Source organism: Lygodium microphyllum, chromosome 16 (assembly GCF_053477565.2).
Source record: "Lygodium microphyllum isolate KBCC chromosome 16, Lygodium_microphyllum_v1.1.10, whole genome shotgun sequence".
Lineage (NCBI taxonomy): Eukaryota > Viridiplantae > Streptophyta > Polypodiopsida > Schizaeales > Lygodiaceae > Lygodium > Lygodium microphyllum.
Genome location: NC_141150.1, coordinates 115,709,453 through 115,725,641, shown reverse-complemented (window position 1 = coordinate 115,725,641; position 16,189 = coordinate 115,709,453). Strand labels below are relative to the sequence as shown.

General features: G+C 40.3%; 1 protein-coding gene across 1 annotated transcript; it reads left to right on the top strand.

Annotated features, from left to right (window-relative positions):
- Nucleotides 1-229: 229 nt before the first annotated feature.
- On the top strand, nucleotides 230-14,926 carry LOC148023273 (uncharacterized). The gene is made up of 2 exons (XM_087695345.1): nucleotides 230-433; nucleotides 14,618-14,926. The coding sequence occupies exons 1-2, from the start codon at nucleotides 230-232 to the stop codon at nucleotides 14,924-14,926; spliced, it is 513 nt and encodes a 170-aa protein (XP_087551471.1).
- Nucleotides 14,927-16,189: the final 1,263 nt, after the last annotated feature.

Below are 16,189 nucleotides of genomic sequence, written 5' to 3'. Positions count from 1 at the left end.
CTTTGACATATGCAATAGTATCAGTGATTGCATAAGCTTATGTCTTCAATCCAATACTCTCCCTTTCATCATTCTGGGTTCCTTTTCTCCTGTCCTAAACTTCGTTGTTCTCTTTCTAGGTGCAGCGATTTCAGTTGGGGACTTGTGTAGTGTGGGAGTGGTCTTGCCTCGGCTGAATTTGCATCCTTGCCATGCAACAGGGGAGGCACCAGGGCAGAGGTAGATCGAAATGGAATGTAATAAAGACGAAGCCACACGAACACGGGATATTGCAGAGAGGAAGCTTGCCGCCCATGATTATAGTGGTGCCCTCAAGTTTCTTCAGAAAGCACAGCAGCTGTTCCCAGGTCTCGATAATCTTGCACAGATGTTTGCTGTTGTGAAAGTCCACATTGCGGCTAAGCACAACTTCTTTAGTGCATACATAATTTTTGTATGAACATTTATTGATTTGTCACATATCATGGATCCTACATTGTACATTTATTAAATCATGAATGACTAGGCACAAAGTTCATTTCAAAGAGCATATTTTGTTGCTAGGACACATTGCATTGAGAAGAAACAAGTACATGAGAAGGTTACAAATCTTGTCAGCTATGCTCAAGGGATGTTGGAAGAATATACAAGAAATATGAAGTTGGAAGGTGTTGAAGATCTTGCAGTTGAGCTTGTCGTGTGCCCAATTTGATCGAAATGTTGCAAGTTTTATTTGTCAAACATTACAAATTATATAGTGGAGTATTGAGGAGAGAAGGCAATCAAAGAAATGGGTGTTGAAGCAAGTAGAAGAGCAAAAACTGATTGAAATTCAAATGCATTCTGTCAAAAGAGCTACAAGAGGAGTCTTAAAAAGATGAGCAAGCGTCAAGTGGGGCTTTATGAAGATACCGATTTCATGGACAAGGGATGAGTTCTGCGGTCACGATAGCTCTCAAGTTGTTTATCTTGGAAAGCCTTCATATGTTTTAGGGATTTGTATCCACATGGGGGAGCTGATTAGATATTTGAAAAAAAAAAAGATTGATTGTGAAGGGAAACAACGGAGAATTCAAAGAGGCGCAGAAGTTGATGGACGACATCGTTTATAGCAGGAGGAATTTGAAGTCATGAAGGAAGAGGAGGACGTGTGGCAGCGGCGGGCCGCGGCGGGCCGGGATTGTATGTGGTTCGGATTGATGGCTCAGAATTACACATACAAAACGTCTGCTATCGTTGGAGCTACTGTAGAGAAGGCTGGGATGAATTGTGGTAATAAGTCACTAACAACAGTGGCCTGGCCTGTACCAAAGCAGCCTACACGAGTTGAACTGAACAGAGTCCACGGTGCGTTCTAGAGGGAAGGCAGCCGATCTTAGATGAAAGTAATAATCCAGAAGGTGTATTGCCAGGCGTGTTATTTGATGGAGTTGGTTGGCACTTCTAGAGTGGATTTACTCAAACTTGTTAGGTTGACAGTTCACAACTGCAACATGATAATGAGGAACTCGAAGCTAAACCATGATGACTAGCCATTCCGCAGATTAGAATAGGTAGTGTGCCATTCGAAGGTCCGACCGATTTGTTTGTCGTTGTGAAGGTGCGTAGCAAGGCGATCCTGTTTATTGGAAGTGGCTATGAGAACGAGCATTCCGTCTGATTCCGCCATCATGGAGGGTCGGGAAAGATTACAAGCGGGATTTTTTTGTCGGATGTACACGTAGGCTGGAAGAGACTTCGACGACAGGCCCCACACTCGCAAATGTTTTTGCTTTTTGAGGTGGCTACATGCAGAATAGACGTAGGGTAAAACTGCGATTCACCATGGAGCTATGCCCATGCCATGGTCATGCATCCATGAGGTCTGTCGGCGCCTTGATTCCTCACGCTCTAGCCCCTATTAATAGTCTTCACCACTACTAACGGACGTTTTAAAAAGCTAATAAAACATATGACTCTCTTTCCCTTTGGAGACCCTCTACCATTCTCTGTTCAGGAAAACAGTGACCTGCTCTCCCTGCGGTCCTCCTCCACTACGAAAGTACCCTCCTCCATTCCCCTTTCAACATTCCTCCATTCCCGTCCAGTCATTGCAGCATACCAAAGCAACCATTCTACCATGTTTTAAAGCAACCCAAATGGCATTGAGGAAAGTAAAGCTACTGTTTTTGAGCCATTTCTACCAATAGCATAGCAATCAATATAACATCACAAAGTATATATTTCTACCATTTTTTAAGCCTAGCAAAGGGGCTATTTTTTGAAGCTTAGCAACTTAGCTACCATTCACACCATAGGCTATATTTGCAAGCACTTACATAGCTCAATCCCCAACACCATGGTTCCCATGATTGTTAAACATCACATACCCACCAATGCAAATCCAAAAATTAAAGTTCAAAATCTCCCATCTGGTCCATTTGATGCCTCTAATCTTCAATGGGAGGCATGTATGAATCCGTCATCAAAATATGACATCCAAAACATTGCGTACATCCAATGGGATCGGTTGGATGATTTCATATGCGGTGAGTCTCAAAGAAAGGACGCACCAACTGGCTTTCACAAGTAATGGACGTCAAAGAACACACTAGGCAAGCTATTACGTCCGACAACAGATAGTCACACACAACTTATCGAGTTAGTCCGTATTTCCAAAGCACAATGTGATATTTTTTAATTAAGCAACTATTTACGAACGTGGAGTACTCTCTAATTAAGGATCCTTTTGCCAATGTCATGTCCCTTTTGCCAATACGAAACCAACAACCTAGTTCTAGTCTACGAACCTTCAAGAAGTTCCATTAAGAATCTTGTTGCATTGCATTCTTCACAAGGTCTAATTTCCCAGATTGCCTCTATAGTCAATCCTAGACAATCGCATACTCACCTTGTGGTCCAAGTTCATACACCTCTAAGCATACCCTTGGGTTAGAATCTAGAACTAGTTTTGTAGCCACACCATTAAGTGCATCTTATTGCATCAGAACCATAGATGAAAGGGGAAACAAATTTAACTTCATTGTGTAGCAAAGCACTTAAATCTTTGATGCATTATCTTCTATCCCTGTTGCGCCTTGCTTTTATTATGATGCACTTGCAATGTTCCATTGAGCATTTGCAAGAGCTTCTACATCTTTTGAATTCTTTCATATTTTATTATGATGCATTTGCAATATTGAGATACTGCATCTTTTGAATTATTTCATCTACCTTTGAGATTGACAAGAATTTTATACATTTCCATTGACACTTGTCAACTTCAAAACCTACTAAAATGGGGATATCTAATGGACCTTTACTCCTTTTGGAGTACAATTTTTTTAATAATGTTATATATTTCCATCCTTATAAGGTTACTTTAGGTCCAAACTTTTCACTGGTGTGAAGTACTTTTTGTAATGCTATATTGAATGCTCTATTTTGTTGTATAGTTATTGGTGTAACCATTAGGGCCAAAAACGCTTCAAAAATGGCACTTGTAAGAAAGTGATTAAGTTGCTAATTAGTTGAGGTTTAGGAAGAATAAAACCTCTAAATTTGGTTGTCCAGATGTGATTAATGAGAGAATATTTGGTTCATTGAAGAGGTCGGCCATTAATTGCCCTCATCTTTTAATCCAGGTCAGGGGTCACCTTTTCGGCCGTTTATTGTCTTGGAACTCGAGAGATTTTGTATTTTCGAGATTTTCGTACGAACTTCGCATTTGTTTGCTCCCGCGTTTTCTTTCTATACACTATTCTCTTTTACCATTCCTTTTGCTGCACTTGCTTTCTATCACTGTGAGATTCTTGCTCGGTTCATTTGCTAGAATGTCTAGCAATACTACTTCAAATAACACAGGCGCAAGCACACGTAAATACAAGCTATCTATTCAGCTAGATCCGACTTACACATCTTGGAGAAGTATACATCATCGAGTATTGATAGATGAGATTGAAGCCAACAGGTTGCGAACACAAGGAATGAAGCATATAGATTTGTGGGTGGATGGAAATATCTATCCCAGGGATCCTTCTACAGGTAAACCACCTCCTTTTTTGAATGTCCATGACTATATAAGATATGCTGGAGAAGGTTACAATGGAATGCTTGGCTACTGTATGAGGTTATACTCTACATCTTACACATATATAGCTCAAGTGCACGAAATGAAAAAAACACTAGAAACTACACAAACAAAAATTTTAGAGTTGACAAGTCAGATTGATATTTTGAAAAATGTTAACAATTCATTGCAGAATAAGCTAATACGCTTGAGAGAAACTCCAGTAGGATTTAGAGAGAGGAAGAGACCATTAAAAAATATAACCAGCTTGTGTGAGAGAGAAAAGAAAAGGAGACTAAATCTTACAAAGAAATATGTCTCTAAAATATTAGGCATAAATATCCGAGAGAATGAGGAAAGAATCAAACTTTTGAAGGAAACCATGAATAAGAAAGACATTTTGAGGATTCTTAAGTCACCAGAAAATGTGGATTTGAGAGGTCCAACTCTGAGAGAGTTAGTGAAGGATTTAAAAGGCACAGTGAAAGCAAATGAAATCGTAGAGACATGCGATACTGTGGGTATAAGTCGAAAAGGTTACCGTGCTATCTCTGGATTATGGTTTAAAAATCTTAAACACAATAGGGTAACTATATTTGGATTGCCCCAAGCCCTTGCAGTTTCCACTGCAAGAATTTCCATGAATCGAAAGATTCCACATGTTTTTGGAGATTACTTTCACATCGAAAGGTCTATGTCCCATGAAAAACAAAAAAAACATGCAAATTTTTATTACAATGAGTTTAACAATATATGGGTTGATCTAAAAAAGGTGCAAATTGCAATGGTTCACATGTATAAAATCACAGTAGAAGAAAGTTATGGTGTTCTAAAGTTTGCCTTGAAGTTGGATGAAGCACAGATTCAAAAGGGACAGAAGATGGAAAGAATTAGCATTTGCCTCATGAACATGGCATTGGACAATGGCAATGGCGAGGGCAAAGCTCCATTGCATAAGATCCAATCCGAGATGGAGATTTGGTGGATTGGTGCAGCCCAGGTACCAATTGAAAATCATCAAACGTTGAAATGGTTGTTCAACCATACAGGTATTCCAAATATCATTAAGTCTCAAAGTGAAGGCGAAATGTTGGTAGTTAATGGGGTTGGTAAATTTAATGTGGAATGACATATGAGTGCTGATTTGAAAACTATCAAATGTATGCTTGGAATATGTAATGGTGCAAATGCAAAATATCCTTGCATTTATTGCATGGAAAGTATTGGATCCAAAGATTGGAGTAGTTTACGACCAGTAAGAAGAGCCCCAAATAGAGACTCTATAGATTTGAGTAAATTTAAAAACATAGAAGACATCTGGGATCCCATTCTTTCCATCTCTCTTAAGAATGTTCATATTTGTACTTTGCATGTAGAGATTAGAATAATCGATAAGCTTCTCAGGTTGCATCTTGACTACGCATATTCCATTAAGCCATTATCTTTATCAGATGAGTGTATTGATAAATGCGAGGCATTGCTATCGAAAATGGGATTTCATGGGGGTCAAGTTCACTTGAGAAAGGATCCAATACTTTCAGGAAAAACAAGAGATATCTTGGCCGATGTCTCTATGGGAGGCTCAAAAGCTAGACGATTCTTAGGAAATCATTCAGGAAAGCGGGTGAATGCGGCTTGGGAGTGTTGGAGAGAGCTATGTGAGATCACAACAAATGTTGCAAGCACGCCGAGGCTTGCGTTTCTTAGAATGGAGGTCTGGATACACCTTGATGTTTTTCTGAAACTCCTCAGGCAACATAAGACAACATATACATATGCGAAAGAGTTCAAAAGATCAATCACAAAGCTTGTTCAGGCGATAAAAGAGGCATGGGGAGAAAAAGATATCACTTTTTATCTGGTAAAGTAATAATTATTTAATATGGGCTTATTTTGATAGGTTTTTCAATTGGTATAAAATTTGTGTTACTTTGTATTGCAGCATATTCTTCATATTCATGGACCTTTCTTTGTGGAGGAGCATGGCCCCTTAGCAACTTATAGCAACCAAGGCATGGAAAAATCCCACTACCAAGCACGCACAAGTTATTTTCGAAGCACAAGGCATGGGGGAGGAGTTACAAAAAGCAATGCTTTGGAGGAGCTATTCAGCTGGTTTTTTCGACGACAACTTCAAAGAATGCAAATAAAAGACGGCAATGACACATGAGCAATCGCACTTTTATATATAAGAAAGAATATATACAAAGCTAGTTTTCCAAAACTCTCACATTCTCTTCCTCCTCAGGAATCTTTCCTCTATAACGTAGAAATTTTTTTCTCTTGTAGCCAGCTATAGATTTTACATCAGTTCTGTCTGCAACTAAGGCGTAGGATGAAAACGCCAAAAAGTATCCCACTCTAGAAGCAGAGTAACCTGGACCGTAGCCAAAAATCCTAATTGCTGAAGTCTTTTCCAAAAACATTATTTTATGGGCATTATATTGTAATCCTGAGAAACCTAGAAGCCTTGTAAGAGCTTTAATACAAAGTATCGGCCATGCTGCGTCCTCTGAGAAACTACTATGAAGTACAAAAAAGGATTCAGGGTCAATCCTAGCCAAGTAGTGGCCGAGTGCAATGTCATTGGTTGTGTTACTAGTAGCTCTCGATCCTTTGCCACACCCCAAGAAGTTATCTGTATCGGCAATCTCCAACTGCAAATAAAACCCATACTGAATGAGCATGAAATGTAAACCTACCAATGTGTAAAAGCAAATTCAAAATTATCTTACCACTTGATTTTCATCGTACTCCAATTTAAATGGATTCCATAAATTAATTGATGATGCTGTCTCATTGGTGTTAGTCAACTCTTTAACATATTCAGACTCCTCTCTTCCAAAATTGGAAATGCCGAGCTCGCTTTGAATGCGATCGAAGTCTTTATCAGTGATCCTCAACTCTTTCTCAGCTTCTTTGGCCTTTTCAAAACAAAGAGAGAATGCCTCACCAGCATCAATAAACTTATCATCTAGAGTTTCTTTATCAAGTTTCAGAATCTCTTCCTTTGATTCATTTTCTGTGTCAATTATCCCATTTGCAGCATCAGAAGCCTCTGCAATAATTGCAAGACAATAATCTTCCCTGAGATTAAAAAGTTTTTGAATATCTGATAGTAAAATGTACTCCTTGTCCTTGAAAGGTATACATGGCAGGGAAGGAACAATATGGTGAGAACTCTCATCAGGTTGAGGGTTTGTATCTCCTTGGCTCTCCTCAATGATAGTCTCAGCTTTGAAGTGAGCAACATCCAAATTCTCAGCAATGGAAGCCTCAAAATCTGTATCTACAACCTCCTCTATTTCCCTTTCATCTGCTAGATCATCCAACATGCAAAAGCTGGTAGTCTTTGCTCCTTCCAACTATTGCTCCTCAGCTTTCACAGGGTATTTGACAAGGCTAAAAATAATAAAAGCAACAAATTTTCTCATCATCTTGCAGTTTTTGGAATGAGTGCAGCAAAATATGTCTGTTGAATGAAACCTCTCCAGAGAGTGGGCCCTGCACTTTCTAGTAAATACTGCCTTTTCATTTCCTGTTGACCCAATGGGAATATGGACATATTCAATTGTGCTAACTTCAACAGAAGGACCTGCAAGAGTTTCAAACTCCAAAAAGTCCTCCATTATATATTTTTCACAAGATTTCAGAACTTTGTCAAGTTCCAAATCAGGATTAAAAATATTTTTCACAACTCCATAGAATGAGAGATCCATTCCATTCTGAAGCATAAAATCAAGTAGCCTCTCTGATGGAGTGATATCAATGAGCTCTGATACTCCTTGACCTCTCACTATTGACGTTCGCTTCCCTGGAGATGTACTTGGCTTTCTCACACTGGTAGCAGAGGATGGAGAGGAAAAAGAATACACAGGCTGATCAGATGTTGATGCACTTGAGCCTTTTGAAAGCCTTCTTCTTTTACCACTTCCTAAAGAAACCTTGGATTCTATGGGTTCAGACATGTTTCCAACTTCTGACGATAAGGCGCGATAAGAGAGAAACGATTCAGACGGAAAGGCCCCCTCGCGCCGTATCGGTGATCCCAGTAAGAAGCGCTAGAGCCACAAGAAGGTGGTCACACGAGCTTGAGGAACGCTGAAAGAAGACTAGATCTAGAGAACCTCCAAAAGGAAGCGAAGAGAGGAGAGCGAAGAAAACCGACAGTCGCTCTCGCGCCGTATCAGCAATAGAAACAGAGGTCGGAAACCGAAAAAAGCCGTACAGATAAGAAACACACCCTTATGTAGGCGCGGATTATGCCACCTGGCAGTATCCGTTAGTCTCATACACGTGGCAGTAGCCATTGGGCAACACGTGGCCGATAACCACATGACGAACAAGTGGACCGGTCATTACTTGACACGTAGCATACGGACCATAAATGCAGATACATGGCACAATCAGTATGGGACATGTGTCTGACACGTGTCATGATTTACCTAGGTATATAAGTGGTCATTTTTCTGACGTGTACACTTTTCATTTCTCGAGCTCTTCCCGCATTGCTTGCCGATACGGTGCGATACAAGTCCTTCTTTCGCTAGCAAAAAGAGGTGTGCCGATACGGAGCGAGGGCGTCCAAACGGTGTGCTCGTTTCCTCCCTATCGCGCCGTATCGGCATCTGATCTCCAATACGGAGCGAGGGCGTCCAAACGGTGTGCTCGTTTCCTCCCTATCTCGCCGTATCGGCATCTGATCTCCAATACGGAGCGAAGGCGCTGTTCCATTCTACTCATTTCCTCCCTATCGCGTCGTATCGGCATCTGATCTCTAATACGGAGCGAAGGCGCTGTTCCATTCTGCTCGCTTTGTTCATATCGCGCCGTATCGGAATTGCTCATTTCGTCTTTTTCCTCGCCAATTTGTCTTTCAGTTATTGTCCTTCTGGTTGTTATTTTTGCTTTTCTAGATGGCAAGGACAAAGCAAACTGCAAGAAGAGTGTATCTAGATGGGAAGGACAGTGGGGGTAGAAGAAAGTTAAAATTTGATGAATCTAAGGGGGTAGAAGAAGCTGGTCCATCACAAGCTCCAAAGCATTTTACAACAGAAATCCCCCCTACACCAGGTGTTGTCCTTACATCTGCTATAAATGTTTCTTCACCTAAAGTTGAGGAAGCAAAGGATGAGGCTTACCCTGTGAAAGATTCATTCCCTACAATGGTACCTGAGCCCACATCTGTTGAAGCCACTGAACACCCCAAGCCACAAAAGAGAAAGAGGAAGTCTAGGTTCTTCTATATGCAAAGATGTTTCAGTGAGATCAGGAAAGCCCAGAGAGCTACACAGCATGCCATTCCAAAAGCTGCTTTTATAAGGGTGGTTAAAGAGATCTCTGATAGATTGTCTCAAGTGGCAACTGTGTCTGGTCTAAATAAGAAGTGGCAACTCTCAGCCATTCTTGCCCTGCAAGAGGCCGCAGAAGATTTTGTTATTGATTTCATGAACGACGCTTACATTGCTGCCACCCATGCTCATAGGATCACCCTTATGAATAAAGATTTCAGCATCATCAGCAGAGTGAGGTATAGGTTTGACAAAGTCCTGAGGCCCTTGCCTTCCAATGATCAAAAAGCCTTTGAAATCCTTAATATTCCCCCAAAATTATCCAGGAAAGAGAAAAAGCTAAATGTTGAGGATGTTAGTCACCTTTACCCTACAAGGGGTGCCACCCAGCAGGAGGCTTTCTTGAGTGAAGAAAATCAAGAGGTGTTTGAAACTGAAGACGATGTTTACAAGAGGAAAGCCGCATCACTTGCTCTCGTCAACAGCGAGAGGATGGGCAAAGTGTATGGGCAGATTCTTGTGAATGATGCTGGGGAACCTGAGGAGGAATATCTTAGTATATCTCCCGAGGACAAGCCCATGTTGGAAAAAAGGGATCTCCAACTATCTGACTCCGTGGTATTTTGTTGCATAAGGTAAGGTTTTTTGTTGCATAAGTTAAGTCTTATAGGTTCAATTATATTTTGGATGAAATTGGTATTGAATAGCTTTTGCTATTATCTGCAGGGCATTGGTCTCCTCTCTCACTCTCGATATCCGAAGAACAATATACATTGTTGATCCACTTCTCTCTGTGGGACTTTTTGCAAAATCTGGTTCTAATATTTCACCATTTTTTCGTAGCTTCGATAGTGTGAGAAATTACCACATCTTTTTCCCTTATGTAGAAATGTATTTTTCTTTTTCTGTAGAGGAAAATTTATGTTCATTTGCTTTCACCCTTCTACTCACCTCTTTTATGAATTTGCAGAGGGCATTGGAGTCTCATCTACATTAATTGTCTTTCAAGGGAAATTATCTTTATGAATTCTCTCAGCGGTGTTCACGGTCAAGCACGAATGTATGTTGGAAGAAAATTACTTACTTTGATTTCTTTTATAAATAATATTTTGAACTTACAAAGCTTCCTTTTGCAGTGCTGCTAGACTCGTTTCTACATTTTTGGATACAATATACGAGGATCTTGTTGATCCTCAAAGGCCGTATACTTTTCTTCTACAAGAAGTTCCATTGCAAAGCGATGCGCATTCTTGTGGATGGAGAGTTATCTCAAACATTTGCAGAACAGTGGATTCAAAGCTGTTACAAATAGAAGGAGTGAATGTAAGTTTATTTCATTTGATGTTTGTGTAACCCTTATCATGATGTCTTTTCACTAACTTATAATATTTATTCTTACAGTGTAGAGACTATCCTGAATCATATGTTTGGTGGATAAGGGAGAGATGCATCGAGCTGATTCTAGACAAAGCAATCACACCGTATGATCCTGACTCCCCTCTTCCTCCCAAAACTTCAATGGCCAAGGGCACAAGCAAGGGAAAGGTCAAGGGAAAGGGTAAGGACAATGGCAATGGTAAAGACAAGGGCAAGGGAAAAGGCAATGGGACCACTGCTGCAGAGTCTAAGAAAAAAGGAATGCCAGTGCTCTCTCCTCTTAAATTTGATCCATCCCCTCTTAAGCCCCAAAAAAAGAGACTACCTGTAAAGGTCAAATTTTTTCAACAATCAAAGAAAGGCCCTGTGAGAAAAAATATCTTTGAAGAAATCGATAAAGAATGAAAATAGCAAACACAAGCATACACGAGCCTTTTTATTTTGGCTTTGTACATTTTTATGCAATTTTTGTACCTCATTGTGTAATGAAAATTTTCACTTGTAAATCGAATGTAATGTACATTTTATACACGAGCCTTATTATTTTGGCTTTGTACATTTTTATGCAATTTTTGTACCTCATTGTGTAATGAAAATTTTCACTTATAAATCGGATGCAATGTACATTTTATTTATACACATTCGAAAGGCGACTTGCTTCACGATAGCTTATGAAGTTCCCATTAAAAAATATCTTAAGGACAGTCTATTAAGATAAATAATGAAAATTTTCACTTATAAATCGGATGCAATGTACATTTTATTTATACACATTTGAAAGGCGACTTGTTTCACGATAGCTTATGAAGTTCTCATTAAAGAATATCTTAAGGACAGTCTATTAATATAAATTCCTGCCAAGTTTTCATTCTCAAGGCCCCAAACTCACAATTGTGGGAGACAAACAACTCGTACAAAAGAAAGAGCGCTCGGCTCTTTTACCAATTGTTACACCATTCACTTTGAACTTATATCTAGGGGATGTATTGTCTAGCAATTCCAAGGTATCCCTCACATCTTTCAGACTCCAATTGGAAGTAACATTCACCTTCTTTACTTCATGTGGAAAAACGTGCACCACAAGTTTATATGGTGTGTTATCTGTATCAGAATCCAAGGGAACCCAAATACCCAATCTTAGTTTGTATCGCCTGTAATCAAAGCCCAAAGCAAGATTTTGGCGAGGGATACTGTAAGCCAAAGCCAAGGATTGAGGGCGTGCACTGCACCTCAAGATATCACCTTTGTGATTGCACTCTCTAGATTTCCAATGCATCCCTATAGTGTTGTCCGAATCCTCTTCCGAAAAGTTTCTACTTAACCAGGATACCTTCGTTCTTTGTAAATTTGCTGTTTTGAAGCAAGCCACGAAGATATGGAGGGGTACAAACCATGATAAATGTATTCTTCTTGAGATCCTTCCAGCTGTCATGGACTTTTTAATATCCTGAGATATTTTGAATTTGAAACTCTGCACTGTTACCTTGTCAGGAATCTCCCAATTTAGAGATGAAAGACTTGGCAATGGCAAATCTTCGATATTCCCATACCTATCCGCTTTAGAGGGAACCACATACTGTGCATAATAAATAAAAACCTTGCATTCACTATAAAAAGACACAGTTTGATCGGCATAAATAATGTCTGCCAATACCTTATGAATGGCATGGAAAGTCCCACTTAGGCTTTCCACAGGTTGCCATTCAATACTTGTTGACGGAAAGATATCTACAATGACGAACCGTTTGTTAGAACTTGCATAAATGGAAAATAATTATATACGTTATTCAACTTATAACTTACAATATGTTTGTTGGGGAACACGTTCATTTGGAGGCAAGTGCATATCCTTGGCCATGTAAACATGTTGCACCTTGACAAACCAGCCTTCGGGCATAATTTTGAAGGCAATGATACGCCCCTTCCAGTGATGTTTTATATCTTCTCGTTTTCTTCTTTTCACCTTATGGGAGCCCTTACAAGATGGCAGCATGGTAACCCAATCATTTACAGCAAAGGTTTTGGGCTCAAAATTTCCATCTACTCCCTGGCTATAGACTGTGCAAGAGTGTATTAAACGAGAAGGGCGCCTAGAGAAAGCCATGAAAAGAATGAAAGCGCAGAGAAAGAAGCTCAAAGAGGGGTGAATGAACTAAAAAGTAGCGCCAAGAACCCAAATGAGTATGTATTGGGCGCCAAAAACAATATTGAAAGATCTCCCAACTTTCAAAAAACTCATTATTAATTTCATCACATCTCTGTCATGTATTTTGTCAGATTTGTAAGTAAATAACGTCTTTGGGACTCCAAAACATGTCAGACTTTAGGGGTTTTGGCTAAAAAAGAAGAGAGAATCACGAAATGGACTCCACTATCTCTAAAAAAGAGGAGACAAGAATACCATATTCTTGCACACGTGGCGAACTCTCTTTGGCCCTTTCCTTAATCCCGTGATTAACAAAAGTGCATTTTTTGAAGCGTTTTTGGCCCTAATGTTTGGCCCCATTGATGCTTGTGATAACCCACCAATAATGAAAGCCCAAAAGAAGGCAACCAAATGCAGGGTGGAGTTCCAAACCTATGCCATGGGCTGTCAATATCACTTTGTGGCTGCACAATTATACATTTGGCCCACAATTTTGTAGAATATCCAATACGAGCATGTTGATGCAAAAGGAAATGTGTGTCATGGTGCATTATACACAGGACAATACAATGCAAGGATGGCCTTTGTACCATGGTTGTCAATGGGGTGCGATCATGGATTTGTGACATGCTTCATAAAGGGTTCACCCCACAACAGGTATTGCAACATCATATACACACAGTGCAAAGGGGTGCTACAAATGGTACCTTAAAGACCACAAGATACACTTTTCTTACATTGCGAGATATTTTGAACATTCAAGCAAGTTGGAAACCATCACTCTACAAACGGTGTTGTACTGCTGCGCATCCGAGGTGTAGAATCCACCAAAATGTTGTGTGTGTGACATTTGTTACTTTGTACATACTTAGTCATTGTGTTTACATTTATTTTCTGCATGCGAGTATAGTGGAGAGAAGTTTGGAAGCATAGTAATGGATATGTTTGGGAAGTTTGGATCAGTTTCATAGGGACTAGAAGATCAATTACCATCTACCTTGGATTTTGCAATGGAGGTTTCTGCAGTTGAAAAGTTAAGGGTATGGCAAGCAGTGCGGTTTTTAGGACTCCTATTTTAAGACACATATGGACTTGGTTGGGACTAGTGTCTGCTTCAAGAAAGGTTCTTTGCGATTTATTAAAAGATGGTTGTAGCTGTGTTCTGATTCTTGGAGGTGTTAGAGAGATGCTCTTTATGGAACATGACCGTGAGGTAGCTTATCTGAAGCAGAGAGTTGGTTTCATACGTGTAGCAATTGAGACAGGAGCTCCTTTAGTGCCTTGTTTTATATTTGGGCAGACCCATGTTTACAAGTGGTGGAAACCCAAGGGCAGGGTATACAATCAGATATGTCGACTGCTTCGCTTTGTGTCACTTATGTTTTGGGGAATGTTTGGATTCCCTATACCTTTTTGTCGTCTGATGCATGTTATTGTTGGGAAGACCATTGATGTGAAGAGAAATCCAAGCCCGTTTGCTAATTTTGAAACGGATGGCTATTTTCAAATGGGACTTTTTGGGGGGAAAGGAAAAGCTTGTGGATCACAAGGACGAGGAGAGCTACGAAACGAAAAGGGGAAGATTTTTCGCCAATCGGGGGCTCTGCAACTTCGAAGGATGTGGAAAAGGACAGACATGATGGACCTAAAAGGTTGGGAGAGACACCTCGGAATGCTGATATAGAACTACCAGAGCTATACTCTGTTCATCGCGCTAAAGTCCAATCTGTGCGGCCATTTGGCATCTTTGTCCAATTGGATGGCTTCTTAAAGCAGGGTCTTTTCCACTTGTCACAGCTCAGTGATCATGAGGTAACAAACATGGATGATTCTGATGAGGTGAAGCAGTGGGCTATTGCAGCAGTTGCAGAAGAAGGCGATCAAGTTTCGGTGAAGGTAATTTCCTTGAAGGATGAAGGTGGTAATGTCAAAATAGGATGCTCTTTAAAGTTTGTATCTCAGAGTTCAGGCGAAGATCTTGATCCTAATAATGTTAAGCTTGAGCAGCAAAAGAAGTCCAGAGGGAATCGGCAAGAACATCGAAAGGTTGCATTAGATGCAATTTACAATGTGGTTTGCTCTTGAGAACTTTCATCAAAGTTGGATGCTTTTTTAGGCTCTCTCGCTGCTCGAACTGGAAATGATGGGAGGCCAGGCTTGCCTCCACTCAGTGTTGTAAGGCTTGAACAAATGAGCAAGGCTGTTTGTTGTTGTTGTTTGTCCAACAAGATCTGTGACGCTTCTCCAACTAGCTTAAAAGCGGACTCTGCTCCTGGAAATTTATTCTTGTCCGGATGAAGAAGAAGAGCCAACCTTCTATACTGCTTTTTGACAAGGATGTCATCAGCCCTATTCCATACCAATCTACCTCGGTTCCATTGATCTTTTTTTGAGCTACAATGTGGACATTCACAACAGCAAATATCTGTGCAAGATTATCGAGACCTGGGAACAGCTGCTGTGCTTTCTGAAGAAACTTGAGGGCACCACTATAATCATGGGTGGCAAGCTTCCTCTCTGCAATATCCCGTGCACGTGTGGCTTTGTCTTTATTACATTCCATTTCGATCTGCCTCTGCCCCGGCTCCTCCCCTGTTGCATGCCAAGGATGCAAATTCAGCCGAGGCAAGACCACTCCCACACTACATAGGTCCCCAATTGAAATCGCTGCACCTGGAAAGAGAACAACGATGTTCAGGACGGGAGAAAAGGAACCCAGAATGATGAAAGGAAGAGTATTGGATTGAAGACAGAAGCTTATGCAATCGCTGATACTATTGCGTATATCAAAGTTAAAGTCTACACTGTAAACTGCTAGGAACAAAGCATAGATTCATACGATTATGTCTCATTATGATGATGAGTAATGCCGTCATACATTGACAGATGTCCTTTTAATTAACCAGAGAATCTACCTAATTCCCACCATTACTGGAAGTGCAAAGAGAGAGAGATAAGTTGGGGTCACTCTAACTTGTTCTCCTGCTCATTCAAGTGTCGCAACAGTAAAACTTATCTTTGCCCACTACTAATAGTTGTGCTCATTCAAGAATTACAGCAGAACTTCAGGTGATCTGTTTTGAGTCAAAATTGCTCATGCATTGAAGTCTAGAAATGCTATCGATCAACATCACGTGAACTACGAAGACTTGTCAGTACTTCACGCTCCCCAATCTACAGCTCCTTCACAGAAGCACTCGATGGATCACCTACTATATGAGCCTTTAAACTTTAAAACATGTTTAGTGCCACAAATGAGGACCTCATTGCAATAACTCAACGAACTTCATATTCAGAGATTGCAGCAAGCCTTTGGTTCTCTATTTGTCTTCAGTTATTGGCAGCTTG

Excerpts from the sequence above, each read along its gene's own strand:
- LOC148023273 (XM_087695345.1), top strand. The coding sequence starts at position 230 with ATGGAATGTAATAAAGACGAAGCCACACGAACACGGGATATTGCAGAG. Across the intron at positions 434-14,617 it reads TTAGTGCATACATAATTTTT|GGTCTTTTCCACTTGTCACA; the intron begins GTATGAACATTT and ends TTCTTAAAGCAG.